General features: G+C 37.2%; 1 protein-coding gene across 1 annotated transcript in view; it reads left to right on the top strand.

Moving 5' to 3' along the window:
• Positions 1–490: 490 nt before the first annotated feature.
• Positions 491–15265, top strand: part of LOC149282206 (fibroblast growth factor 12-like) — a 62811-nt gene continuing 48036 nt past the window's right edge. The window contains exon 1 of the mRNA XM_089498481.1: positions 491–689. Coding sequence (XP_089354607.1) covers positions 491–689 — 199 coding nt within the window. The remainder of the gene's footprint in view (positions 690–15265) is intronic.

The raw sequence follows: 15265 nt of genomic DNA on the forward strand, positions 1-15265 counted from the left end.
TTGATATATAACAGGAAAAAACCGTGACCTGTTCGTGGGATCTGCCAGGATGAAGCTGCAGAATTCTGTGTGTTTCTAGGACTGAGACACCCTCTTCTTATATAAATCTCTTTTCACCATCTGCTGGGACCTGTTGTGGCTGAAGTCCCCGCACCTGAACCTTTTTCCGACAGCATCTATGCAGCATTACCAAGCAGGGGGACACACTGTGGAGGGTCCCAGTGCAATGGAGAACTCCTGATCATACAACCCCCTATCCTGGATGCTGATTCAACAATGGCTAGAAAAACCTTTACAGAAGATTGTATCTATTTTTCTAGCTTGTTTTACCATTAAGGAGAGGGTCACTTGGTGACTTGCATTGACTTATTTATACTCCGATATAAAGTGATTGGTATTTTTTTTCTTTTTACTTTATTGTCAGAGGTCCTTGAAATTATAGGACCTCCCTTAAGACACTGACAATATTCCGGGGGGCTTTAGAGGAGCCATGGCTGCGGCGATAGCCAGCTCCCTGATCCGGCAGAAGAGGCAAGCCAGGGAGAACAACAGTGACCGAGTCTGCACGTCCAAACGGCGCACCAGTCCGAGTAAGGACGGACGGTCACTGTGCGAAAGGCATGTCCTGGGGGTCTTCAGTAAGGTCAGATTCTGCAGCGGAAGAAAAAGGCCGGTGAGGAGAAAGCCAGGTCAGTGCATCATAACTCCAACCTTGAGTGTGAGGGACTCTCCTCTACCTATGGTGTGTGGGAGAAGCCCTCCTTACTTAGTAGCCAGACATTCCCATGGTGTGTGATAAAAAAGGCATCAAAACTTAGTGTATGATTGTTTCCCATAAACAGCCCTATCGTTTAGTGAATGAGGGGTACAGTATTAGCTCATACTGCACAGGGCGGTTGCGTGCTTCACTTTTACAGGACCTTTATTAATGAAAGATTCTGTCTTGATCTTGCAGAGTACATCAATGACCTGCCTGGAATCACATTTGACACCTGCTCAAACCCTTCTTTAAATTTGCCACTTTTTCCCCTTCCCCTAGCTGTAATAATCTAAAATATACATACAGTACGCAGATCAGCTTCCAACATTTTCCATATAGATAATTTGCACTCCCTGTGTATGGATGTTAAATTCCAGTTAATTGCACCCTTTCACAACATTCTCTGGGAGACAGCTATACTGTCAGCTACCATATAGCACAGGCAAATCTAATTGCTTCACTATTAACCCTATGCATTCACAATCTATTCATGCTTTTAAATGTACTGTATCAAATAGGACACATCTATGATTACAGCTAATGGGAATAGCAATAATATGTGTGTGTGTAAATATATATATATATTCATACACACATAACCTTTACACTTTTAAAAATAAATAAATAAACTGCATTTCTTATCATTGCAAAATGAATATCTAATATTTCAATTGAAGTTCCTTGATGGTAAATTAATAGTTATTATTTTTACAAGCATATGAAATAGCCAACTGTACTAAAAGGTAACAGTTTTTTTTATATTCTTTTTGCTCATTAGATATTGTACCATACACTGCTTACAGCATTCTTGTCATAATTCACATATATCTTTAGTGTTAAGAGGTTTTACGGAGAGTAAATCACTACGTACAGAGCTGTTTCAGCAAGTTTTGCACCCATATATTTAGGGGCCGTCTTTGCTGGTTGATGTAATTAGGAAGATGAAGCGACTTGATGTCATCTTTAATTCTAGCTTGTGAAATAAATCCTAAATCTTAAGTAATGAATGTGTAACTTTAAAAAGCAGTACTGGGAAACATTACAGTTGTAAAATCCATGACAATCCTCTACACCCACAAAAAAAATATTTTTTGGGATACACTATATATGTTATGAAGTATAAATTCGTCAAAGTCTTTATTAGTCCCATTTAGAGCCAAGGCTGCATTCATCTTACAAATACCCTGTGCATACACATACCTGCAAATACACAGGAGAACCCCATATATCTCCTGTTCTATCTGTTCTATACTTTCATTTTTAGGAGAGTCTATGACATCATGTACAGTTCCGCCCCAAAATACGGTATGTGGGTAGTGTTGTGATGTGATGTCATTCTCTGTCCATGTAATGGCATGAATGCCATATTTGTGCCCTATTTCCCCCCAGTTGTTTGGACTTTTACTGTTCAGGGCCCCTTCTCGTGGTGATAAATTAATAGGGGGAGTGCTACCCTAGGCCAAGCCAAGAACACTAGCCCTCTCCAAAAGTCTTTGTAGTGTCAACTTATACCCCTGTTTAAATGAGACACTGCCATGTTTGAGACCCACGTCCTCAGAAAGCTAAAAGAGTAAAGGCTACATATATTGCAAAATTGTATTTGTGCCAGACTGTTTCTTTAGCTACCAGAAAATGTATCTAGCATAATCCGGGTCTTTGTAGAAATACACAGTTATATATTAATAATAGTGAAAGTGAGAAGATTAGAAATAAAATTAACTACTGTCACCTTTAAAATGTGCTTTCTGATTAAATATCATCACATTATCATGCAGTGAGTGTATCCTCTTCGCTCCTCTATGCAGATATCTCGTTTTAATAACTGCATCGTACAGAGTGCAGCGGTATGACATCATACCTGTGTTCATGAGCTGTGTTCTAGACAGTCCAATGGAAGTAGCAAGTTGTAGACATCTTTGCCAGAGATGCACAGGTCTCTGCTTCTGATATCTTGCAAGCAGTTTGCTGCCCCTCAAAGCATTATGGACTAGACCTATAAACAAGACTGCATCCCATTTAGTTCTAGTAAAGGTTAATGCTAATGCTACAGCATACAAATACATTTTAGGCAATGCTATGCTTCCAACTTTGTAGGAAGAATTTGGGAAAGCCCTTTTCTATTCCAGCATTACTGTACCCCAGTGCACAAAGCAAGGTCCATAATACATGGTTGGATGAGTTTCATGTGGAGACACCCACAGAGCCCCGACCTAAACCGCATCGAACACCTTTGGGATGAACTGGAATGGAGATTGCAAGACAGACCTTCTCATCCAACATCAGTGTCTGACCTTACAAATGCTCTACTGGATGAATGGGGTAAAACTCCAACAGAAACACTACACAAATATTGGGGAAAGCCTTCGCAGAAGAGTGGAAGCTGTTATTGCTGCAAAGGGGGAGCCAACTCCATATTAAAGCCCATGGATTTGGAATGGGATGTCCAACAAACTCATTTAGGTGTGATTGTCAGGTGTCCGACTACTTTTGGTCATCTACAAACAATAATGTTGCTGTATTGTTTATGTTGTTATTTCCAATATTACTTGTTTTCATAAAAGAGTCCCATTCTTTTAGACATGTGTGTTAAAAATGAGGCAATGTGCATGTTTCTGAGTGTAGGAGAGTTAGCTAAACTTGGCTATCATTCAGCTTAAAATGTAGTTCACTACTGGGGATTACCTTCCAAGTGTCCCTCTCCAGGAGGGGCAATTTCTCTCTTTCAGACCCAAATCATTCTTAACTTTCTTGTCCTTCTGTCTTTTTTTTTTGTACATAGAAATGTGTGGGCAATAGACATAGGTAAGGGTCCCTCATAATGTTTGGATTTGTTAAACTGTAGTAAACAATCATATATTAAATTATGAATTGGGAATAAAGTAGTGGAGCAGGCTTTGGTTATTCCAGTAGCAGCTAGAACCTTGGCAAGTCGGATGGCGATTAGTTTGCAACATACCCCCTAGTTGCGTTCCCTAGTGGGTCTTCAAGAAATAAGAGACATAGCCCGGTGTGCAGTGTCTACTCTGTGCCTACGTGAAATGTAGTTTACTTAAAGCAGAGGCTATATTTTTGTACTTGTTGGCAAAATACATTTGGCTCTGGCAATCTTGGTTAAGGAAAGTGTCACCAAATGGCAAAAAGAAATTGTAATTATTAAGTATAATGCCAAAAAATGTCATTCTCATATGTTAGTTTAAGCCCGAGTAAACATTGAGTTGAGAAATCTCACACCAGCGAGAAAGCGCTGTTATTAAGCTCACTGTGTGTTCTTTAATTTACCCTTTCTGGTAAATTACATTTGTTGAAAGCAGACTATTATTACACTAATTGAAAAACAAAAAGTACAAACTATGTCGTTTTGATTAATTGATTAATTCAGTTATGCGTTAAATCCATTTATTAAAACTACTTATAGTTTTGTTTGCTAAAAAAGCTAAAGTCCAGTCGCAAATGGAGTTAAAACCTGCATAACTGATTTAACATGAGTGGAGTGTGCTGAACTCCTCTCCCACATCCTCACCGTGAAACCAATCAGCACAATAACTTAATGGGGAGGAATAATCATACATATACGAAGAACGGGAAGCTAAGATGGCTGCCCCTTGGATATAGACATAAGATGGATTTATGAATTGGTTATTTTAATTGGTAAACATTATTACATGGGTTTATTTTGTGTACTGAAACGTAAAATGGATTTGGGGAAAGTGACAGGTCTGCTTTAACAATCTCAAGAGCTGAGCAGATGACAGATCCGTTGCCACTAATGGACTGCATATGAAATCACGAGTGAAACATATAACTTTGTGAAATCTGATATCAGGGGGAAAAAAACAAATTAGAGCTGAATATACATTTTTTTACCTATGTATAGAAAATAATATGATGTACATTTTTTTTTACAATTTTTTTTTTAGAGAGTAAAAAAAAAATAGAGAATTAAAACCTACTAATAAGCATTATATGTATGATTTACATACCAAGACATATTTAAGGGAAAATCCTACAAGATGAATAAATGTTGTCTATGACTGTTTATCTTGAGTAGATCAGTAATGGGGTAACCCAAATAGAGACTGGCTGATGGTGATGAGAATTGTAGTCCAGCAATAAAGAAAGGACTACAGGTTGGATAAAGTACAGCCTCAGCTATTTTAAACTTTCATGGGCAAAACGCATTTAAGTGGTCATCCATGGCTACCCACACACCCTCAAGGCCAAGTTTATAACCTGATTTAATGGCTTCTGCGCTCAAGAAATAAATGTTAGATGCCTCTGCTAGAAAGATGTGATATTTAAACTTACAACTTATATGTTAGGTGTTGGCCTTCCTTTAAAGTTTAAGTAGTGCTAAAACGTACCTGTCTCTATCTACCCATCTATTATCTCTCTGTCTGTCTGTGTGTGTGTTTATAGACGTTAATATGTCTATAGACATAATTCACAATACGTGGACCAATAATGCATTGCTGGATCCCCTGGACCTCTATGTGTTAACAAAGAAGCCAACATGTTACTCTGAATCCAGAATGATGTTCCCTTTAATTAAACATACAAAGCTGGATGTGTAAACGAAGTATAAGTCACAAGTCATCATACAGGATCTTTTTGTGAGTTCATATACAATTGCGGCAGCAACAGGGAGCAAGATGAAAGCTTACGGCATTCCAAAAATATCTTAATAAATCCGATATATACCCGACGTTAGATCACAGCATGTCTACTAGTACCTAGCACATTATATGGATAAAAAAACGCACGAGGTGAAACTTGTCCCCAAGGGACTGTATTCTACCTAGATTTAGATGCATTTTGTGCATTTCTAGTTTTTCACTATTTTAGCACATTTATATCCTGTATTAATTTTATCAATTGTTGATAATGGCTTTTTGCTGGTTTTTTTTTTTTTTCCATTTTACAAAATTGTATATTTTTCTAATTTCTTCCAGGCTTTCTCATCTTAATCAACGACAATGTTTTACAACAAATATTTACAACCTTACACCATTACATACAATACGCATTGTTACTATCATTAGTACACTTAGTACAACAGCGTTGATGTAGTAGACTTGGGGGGCAAAAAACACAAAAAGACAGAACAACGTATGTATGAATGACTGGAAATGACTGCTTTGTGTAGCCTCTGAGCACCAGGCTGTTACTGAAGAGGCATCTCTGCTATTAAGTGGGGCACTTGATTTCGACGATTGCCTGCCTCTTGTGTGTTGTGTGTTGCCCTGCAGTGAAAAGGCTATAGAGAGAAGCTGTGAAGGAGATATTAAGAGGGTGTTCGGTGTTCAGAGACAGAACGTGTCGCCTCCAAATAAGACGTGGACTTGTCATTTAACCCCCTCCTTTTGTCTCTGCAGGAAATATGTGAGATAACAGTTATTGGAGGTTTATGCACAAAAGTGGTGCCTTGCAGGGCGAGAGGACAGAAAACCACTGAGAGCACTATAATACTCTCTAAGACGGTATTACTTTCATTACAGTGACAGAGCTGTCCAAAATTACATTATGCATTAACTGCTTGAGGATAAGATCTGGCCAGTCAGCGGGATGAATAGTAGTTCTGCATCAAATCACTTAGGATCAAGCAAACAAATCCTGAAATCCATGTAAAGAAATGACAGATAATGAAACACTTTCCATTTATTTGTCATAGACACACTTTACATACATTTGTTTTAACTCTATTAACTTTATTTATTTATTTGCCTTCACGTGACAGTTATCCATGAATTGCAGTCAATACAAAGATTCATGCCTGTATTCAGTAATAAGACACTATGCCCTGAATATTATAAATAGTGTATCTGTTATATCTATAAATTGTAGACAAATACTAAGCTAACAAAAAAAAAATTGGCACATGAAAACGCATGCAAAAGAATGGTTAATGTCACAAGTGTCCCCTTGAGAAGGTGGCATCCAACCCTTATAGTATCATAATCTATTCCTAACGCAACATCTCCGGGGCAGTTCCAATACGTCTTCACATTTCGCGGTTTATTCCTATAGCGTATTTTGAGTATTTTGGTTGGCCTTTCGGTAGCATAGTTGGACCAGTTTGTCCATATTTTATCAAAGGAATACATCGTATTAGATACCACATGAAATACGTGTTCCATTGTGTAGATATGTTCCAATATTAGGACATCTTTAAGATAGGGTGGTTGCTCATTTCTCCACCATTGAGCAATATCTGTTTTACCTGCCAACAAAATATAATTGCGAATTACAACCGAGGCAAAGTATATTCTTCAGAAACAGACTCAAAAAATAATTTTTCAGCTCAAGTTTGGTTGATTTGGGTTGTCTACTTAATAATATCATAAATCAAGACTCTCCTGTCGGGCAGGACAAACATGTATGTATAAATGTGCCCCTTTTCATACAGTTTATCGGCTTTGCATATATTTTAATATGTGTAATACAATGTGCTTCCATTATAACATGTTCACATTATAGATCCTACTCTATTTACTGTAAAAATAACAATGCCTGTAGTCATATTTTGCTGAAATTAATTTTATCTATAATGAGCAAAAGTACTAGTTTTTGTTCATTTTTTTCCCTACCACCTGCTCAATAAATATGAAATTTATTTAAACCTCTCAGAAAGCTTTTTGTTCCAAATGGATAAGAAAAGGTTTTTGATTATTAATACTGAACAGTGGGGTTATATGGTTCAAAAGACAATTCTGGTCATTTATCACAACCACTGGGGACAAGAACAGAATCATTTTTTTTCTATAGCTTTTTAGCACAGAACACATTTTGTTATACAATACAAATCGCAAATACATTTTCTAGCCTTGTTTAAGTTGTTCTGTAACTGTTTATTGTAGGAACTTATTTTACATCGTGAATACCAATAGAAAATACGTTTATATTCTGTAGATAACATTCCACATACTTTATTGGAAAGTTCTATTTAGGAGCACCTTTTTGGTCATTTTTAGATAGTACTGATTACAAATTATTACATTTGGATTGCTTTGCATGAAGAATTTTGTCACATACTAGATCTTAATAAATATGGTCCACCTATCATCAAAATTCTATGTAAAGGACATAATACTGTGTTTTATATTACGAAAGCTGGTAGGGGACCCTGCTTTCCTTATGTGAGCAAGCAAGTACCTTCAAGAGAGAGAAGCACCAGAGGCATTCATTTTACCTAACTCTATCTCTATGTATAAAGCCATGCCAGTTTTAATAACTTACCAGTTTTGCTGGGAAGGACATGAAACCAAAGTCCAATTTGTTGCAAAATTATTGAACCCTGTGCCACTAAATGTTCCATTTACTACCCTCCTCTCACACATTCCGAGCTGCTGTCGTATGCCCTAACATACTGCACAGACAGCCCTGGAGTGCACCTTGGTGGCTTATACGCAGGTGCTGAATAGGTCAGTATTGCCTCACCTATGATGCCCTCGGGGACATCTTTCCCCACCACCCAATGACACTTGTGGAGCTCCCTTACAATGCTTTTATGCTCATATTGCCCCAAGGAACTTTTAATTAGATCACTGCGCCATACTCGTGGTGGGCCGTGTAGGTGGGCACTCACCTGCAGTTGGACCTTACGAGCAACCATAGCGCTTCACATCCTCCCATCTCCCATCCCTTAAAGGGGTCAGAGGGAGAGATGATATGCTCAAAAATGCTAACATTCTTTCAGGCGATATCAGCTTTCCTAAGTAGGCTACACATGGAGTGAATCCATCTGAACGTTTGTGGTCCTCAGTCTCCATATAAAATGTTCTGATGGGTCAGATAGGGTGGCACCAGGGTTAGGCTCATTCTTAGCATGGCTGGGTGTAGTGACAAGAGTCCCCACATCTGCAAATATTTCCAAAGCATGTATGTGTGTTTTTTTTTTACTTGTTGCTGACCAAAACCTATAGTGCTACCCTGGTGTATGTATGGTATATAAACTCATATGAGGATAGCAATACCTCAATCAAGTGTATAGTCACCCACATCCCCATATTTTCTATCATGTAAAAAGTACTGCCAATCTTCATAGGCACCTGCAAGTATACCCGGAACTGACCCTGGGCTATGTCAAGCGTATAGTATTACAGAGATTGTAATTTTTTAATTAAATTTTAGATCTTAAATTCATCCATTCCAGACCTCTAATGCTTCTTTGCTTTAGGTCAGAATAGTGATGAGACAATTATATATGTTCAAAGATTAAATGTGATTTAATAAAACATTATAAGGATCCTAATAGTGCAGAGAAATATGGTTAGCAACCAGTCACTGCCAGGCTAGGCTCTCACTGCCTGCTATCACCGCCTTGATGTATGTTAGTTTTATAAATAGTTTATATCTCAGTAATTTTCTGTTATGCTACTTCTCTGTCTTACAAAATGGCCTGATTTTTACTGTAACATTTTAATGGTCAGAGTAACATGGTGCTTAAATATCTTTCACTTAAAAGCTTGATTGCGGTTATAACTCATAAATCTTATTTAATTAAATGAGTTAGGGGGTTTATTTACATATATATATATATACGGTATATATATATATATATATATATATATATATTTGCATAGTTTTTTGGATTTTTTTAAACAAAGGCACTTAACCCCTTCAGAACATGGAACATATCTTCATTTTCATCACGATGAATAAATGAATCCAACATGGCTTTCACAGTTTGCTGGGCTTGCGGCTGTTGTGCACAGTAGTTTCACACACATGAGAAGGTTTATTTAGCATCACTACTCATGAATTTGAGCTTCCGTGGAAGAGCTAAATAATACATTACATTGAGATGCGTTTCACTCAGCCACCCACGCAGAAAGCTCCACTTTCCCGAGTTTGGTCCCAGATCTCTTTGCAGTTACTTTCAGCATCTTTGGCAGCCTTATGCTGACAGTTTTATGGATGAAAACTGCATTTCCCAATTAAGATTGGTATACAAATGAAAGTCTCTTGCCGGTACCTGTTATGTTCCAACACTAAAGGTCACCACCGACCTTTGACGTATTTAAGTCGTTTTCCTGTAAAAGAAAAACCGATAAAATAGCTTGTAAGTCGACACGTTAATAAAAACAAAACAACTCACTGGTAATTGTTTTCTGGATTTAGGCCCGTATTAGTAAAACATCTTATTGTTGCCTAGGACTTCAGATACTATACAATTAACCCTTAAAGCACCCAGTACATTGTAAGCTTGAAAGAGCAGGGTCCGTTTCAACTCTACTAGTACGTCTAATGTTAGTTATTAGAATAATAGCTTAAATAGTGTTTTTAAATATTTTCAAACTAGAAATATTGCGTTGCAGTGGAGAGGAAAGGGAATCATAATTTTATATATATATATATATATATATATATATATATATATACAGTCCAAAAATAGTTACCGGCACTCCAGGGACTTTCCAAATATTTGGAAAGTCCCTGGAGTGCCGGTAACTATTTTTGGACTTTATATTATTTACTGCTACAGCTATTTGGCACCGGGCAGAAACTTGGCATTTGGAGTGCAATTGTTAATTTTGGACTTTATATATATATATATATATATATATATATATATATATATATATATATATATATATATATATATATATATATATTTGTGACCCCTCTCAAAAACTACTAAATGTCTTATAGATTGAGGAATCTATTCGCTTGGTTAATTTGATTCTGCACAGCTGTACCTTGACTGCAAAATGGACATTTTTACCACAACAGAAACATGACTTTTAGTGAAATAAAATTATGCTTCGAGTGTAGCCAAACATTGAACATTGAAATTATGTTGGTTGTGCTTACTTCAGCCAACAAGTTATTTTCTAGCTATTCTTCTGCATGACATTGATTAAGCAAAGTTTAGTGTTCTGGTCCCCAAAACAATAACCGAACATCACTACACCTTTAATGTTAAAAGCAAGGGACCTCATAATGAAAGGGTAAACACTTACTGAAAGGGTTTCATTATTTGCATCAAAGAGCCCTGATTTGTAATCCAGGCAGCGTAGTGACCTTCATCTGCTTGGTAGCCTATGCACAGTTTAATTTCTGCAGGTACTGATGATTCTCTACAAAATTGTGTATTTAAGGACTCCAAAAAAGAGAGAACATTGGTTACACCGAGAACAAATGCATATTAGATCAAGTTCATTTAATCAGCATTTAATACAAAAGGGACTATTTTGAATTCTCCGCACTGTGAATTAGTGTGCTGCAGTATGTAAAGGTTCCAATTACTTGTATGAAATGGAGCAGTTGTAGGAGTCATATGAGTTTTCTGGGTTAGGGATAGTTATTTCATAAACAGCCTTTGTTTAGATTGTTTTAAAAAAAAAGATGTATTTGAACAATCGATGTCTATTTAATAGAGTACCTGTGTTGATTTTTTATATTTTTGTATACCCTTAAGAAGTCAGCAAAATTAGTCATGAGCCACTTTGTATAATGTTTTCAGGAATTTCCTGAATTAACATTAATCAGTTAATGGCTCAGATGGAAGATATTCTCAATATTCACTATTATAGGACCCGAAGACAAACTTTGCTCACTTATCATATGCATTCAAACAGATGTTCCACCAACAATGCTAATTTTCTTAATCTCCTCATGTCCCCGTTTTTCTTAGTTTCTTCACAAGATCTGCATTCTTGCGAGTCAATGTTTGATAAAAGTAAAGATTTAATATCATAAAGCCTATAGCATTCTCAAGCATAAGTACGGGTGGGTTTTTTTTTTAGAGTGAAAGATCCATCTGTTTGCTACTATTTCAGATTTGTTCTACCATTGGGTAGCACCTTGGGATCCGAAATGGCTTATGGCTTAATAGGCTTTTTTTGTTGATGATGTTTTCATAGCATGCTACTCAGATCAGTTGTACAGCTCTGAACAAACCCATACATCCAGAGATCGTGCATGCTGGGAGCTGCAGTTTAACCTCGACTGGAAAGAAGCCCTCAGCCTTCGGAGGTGTAGCATACCATAAGTAAACAACCATGATGGAAAAAAATAAAATGCAGTGTTTACTTGGATCTGCAGGGATTATTCCAATAAATAATAATTTGAATAATACAATATATATATATATATATATATATATATGCACCTTTTATCTAGTTTTTTAGTTTTTAAACTTTTTTTATTGCTTTCATTTCCCAAAGAGTGCATGCAAAAATAGCATTAATTGTGCAACAATAAAAAAAGAAAAAGCTCAAGGTGAAAAATACAGGCCTTGAGGTTAATGGAATATTGCCGCATCAAGGGGACGCTGTTTATCGAAGGACCATGCTGATTTTGTTTCTAGCATTCACAGTTTTCAAGTGGACTCATTCTGTGTTCTCTCTTTGTGGAGAGGTCAACTAATTTAGTGTTATTGGGAAGGAAAACATACATAAAGACTGAATGGAAAAAATGTGTACTGCTGAGACATGAATATTCTTCTTATTTTAGATGCGTTATAGGGCTGGATTGAAGCATTTGGAAATGAGAGTCATTTTAGCTATATGAGGTATGGCAGGGTAGTTTGCAAGAGAGTTGTGGTTTTAACTCTTTCACTATTTATTATGTAGGTCCAAAGGTGCAGAATGCATAATTTAAAGGGTAAGTTGATTTTGGAGATATTATACAGGGCCAGCCAAGCACTTGAGCTGAAACACAACTCTCCCACATACTCTCATGTCAACTGTCCCTTTAGTAGTGTGGATTAACAAGCATTCAGTAAATGATGATGTTGGACAGACAAGGGGTCAAACAAAATGAAGGCTTAATAATGGACGTTATAAAATTCACAGAGCAGACCCTTGAGGACTCAAGCTGCCTTATACTAGAGTTACTTACTCATCCAACATGATGGGAGTTGTAGTCAGATGAACTGTTGCTAATTCATAGCCTAAATCGACAATGAATACCCGTTCAGAAAATGTGATTGCTGCCAGGAGAATTAGTAGCAAAGTAATGAGATTTTTCCCTTTTTTATTCAGCCAAATATAATGGACTGGATTCTAATTTCTAAAGTAATAAATACAGTATATAAATAGTTATATTTCTAATTCATTCCACGGCTTGAAACAGAACAAATTGAGACAAAAACCAAAAAATAAATTAATCCAGTACAGTTACGGAAACAGGCAAATTAAATTAATTTAAATCCCCATTTATTCTGAAAGGCCCCAGATCATTTGAATACTGTTTGATATACTATTTAGTTAGTTGTTAAAAGAAGAAAAAAAAAATCTATTTAGAATGCATACATATTGGTGTGTTTCTGTAAGTGACCCTAAAAATGTATATCACATTGCGCAGTTAATGTGCTCTGGTTTTATAGCCTCCATGCTGTTATTGTGAAAGCATATAATCCATTGTACTGTTTATGTTTCCCATACAGATTCTATTAAGGCAGCATTTTATGCATTGTTAACACAGGACTGCCTATGTTTTATAAATGTAACAATAGATAAGCTTCTTATAAAAGTAGAGCTTTTATTGGTCATATCGGTATTCCATTTAAACATAACCAGGGACTTCTAAAGGTTGGCTACCTGGAGCATTCCCTTTTTCTGGGGGAGTAACTTCATGAAGGTGTGGGACTAGCTACCAAATAGTTATATAGTCTTTAGTGGATGGGAAGGGCCAGGGAGTAGATAGGTCATACCACTCCCCTGCCTGGAGAAAGAAGAAACTGATGCCCCACTGCCTAGGTACCTGCAGGCACCTGAATATTAGTGTATTCAGAGATTCTGTGACACTAACATCAGACTTTCCAGCAGCAAATAGAGTTAATATTCAGATCATCCCAGATCACTAATGGAGGATATGGTGCGTGAGGCAGATATCATGTGACATCTCCCACTGGGATATATCAGACTTTGATGAATTTGGTTCTAGACTGTTATGCTGACTATCTGAATAATGACAGCTTTGAGAGTCATATTCTCTGGAAGTTTATTATACTGCGCCCAAATAAGTTAATGCACAGAGCAGGTGTGAATAAGCCATCTGTGTTGTCTAATTGTGTTCCCAACCACATTTAAAACTTTAATAGATTGTAATATTGCACACCTGTATAGTATTGTAAGTTGAGTGCACCTCAAATTACATATTAGACAGCACATATGAGTTCTACAATGCCCCTGAGATCCATTTTCTTCCATGTCTCACCATTGTCCCTCAGACTGAGCCCAGATGCCACAGAATTTTTCACGCTGCTTTTCTGTGCGATTAGAGAGAACACAAATATGTTTAATGTAAGTTCTCCCAGTCATTATGACTAATTTCTTCTCTTTTAAGCCCACATTGTTTTCATAATGGGGTCCATTATAATGATGTTCTCATGTTCTCCTTGCTTCTCCCTGCCCTTGCTCCCTATGTCTTCTGGACCACATCTTGCCGTGGCAAGATTGGGTAAAAGACATCCACATCACATCTACACAGTCATTTCCAAGTCTGTATATGGTTGATATTGAGACATAATTGATGTAACCACAATGGTGCGAAATGCAATGACTTTTTATGTGCCACCAGCAGTGTGTATAACAATCAAGTTACACGAGATTCACTTCAGTTATGCTCTAAACCATGGGATTACTTCACATTTTGGTCTTCATACCCTCCCTCTACTGGCTTATGCACAACAATGACCCTTATTGGCTTCCTGACAAATAGCAAAAGAGAAAGCTGATGTTTGAATGCAGCCACTTCCAACATTATTTTATTATTGGAAAATTCAATCAAAGTATCCCTTGTCATTATAAAGTAGTCTGTCACAAGAATTCCTTTTATTTTCTTGCAGAAAGTGTGTCTTTAAATTCTGGGTGATCTGGGTGAAGTCACATACGGACTTTGACCACATTGCCTGGGACAGTGAATTTGGTTTTAGTTATGAAAATACCTGGGAACCTTTAGGCTCCGGCTACCCGGAGGCCCCCCTTGCAGGATGCGGCCAGGACTACCCACTGACGTTGCGGGCGGTCCCCCCGACGTCAGTGGACATTCCTGCTAATGTTGTGGGACACACTCACCTTTAAGGCAGGAATGGGTGGGGAGTAGAGTGTGTCAGGACTCCACTCCGGCGACTCGGGTAAATCTGGGGAACCGGAGAAGCAGCGCTTCTCCCAGAGTCTCCAGGCAAAATCTGTAGAGTTCCTAGGTATTGTTATGAAGGTAAACTTATTCTATCAGACAAGAGCTGTATCTCCCAAGTGTGAACGCTTGCTAACACTAAAACTGAATGCTATCCCACACTGTTATTAGAGGGGAAATTTATATACTTTTTTTTAATGTAGATGTTTACTATTAATTTGCCTTTTCCATCTTAATTGGACTAATTCTTTCACTGCTTTACCAAATCAGTTTTCTTTTTCTTGCTCCAGTAAAGTCAAAGCAGTTAATGGCCTGTTTGAAATATTATTATTTTCGATGGAAGGAGATGGTAGTTTGAATAGAGTCATACATCTAACACCTTGTGGTAGTTCACATAGAGTAACTGTGAAACAGAGTGACGTA

This window comes from Sceloporus occidentalis, unplaced genomic scaffold (genome assembly GCF_023333645.1).
Source record: "Sceloporus occidentalis isolate IW3139 unplaced genomic scaffold, rSceOcc1.0.p SCAF_121, whole genome shotgun sequence".
Taxonomy (NCBI): domain Eukaryota; kingdom Metazoa; phylum Chordata; class Lepidosauria; order Squamata; family Phrynosomatidae; genus Sceloporus; species Sceloporus occidentalis.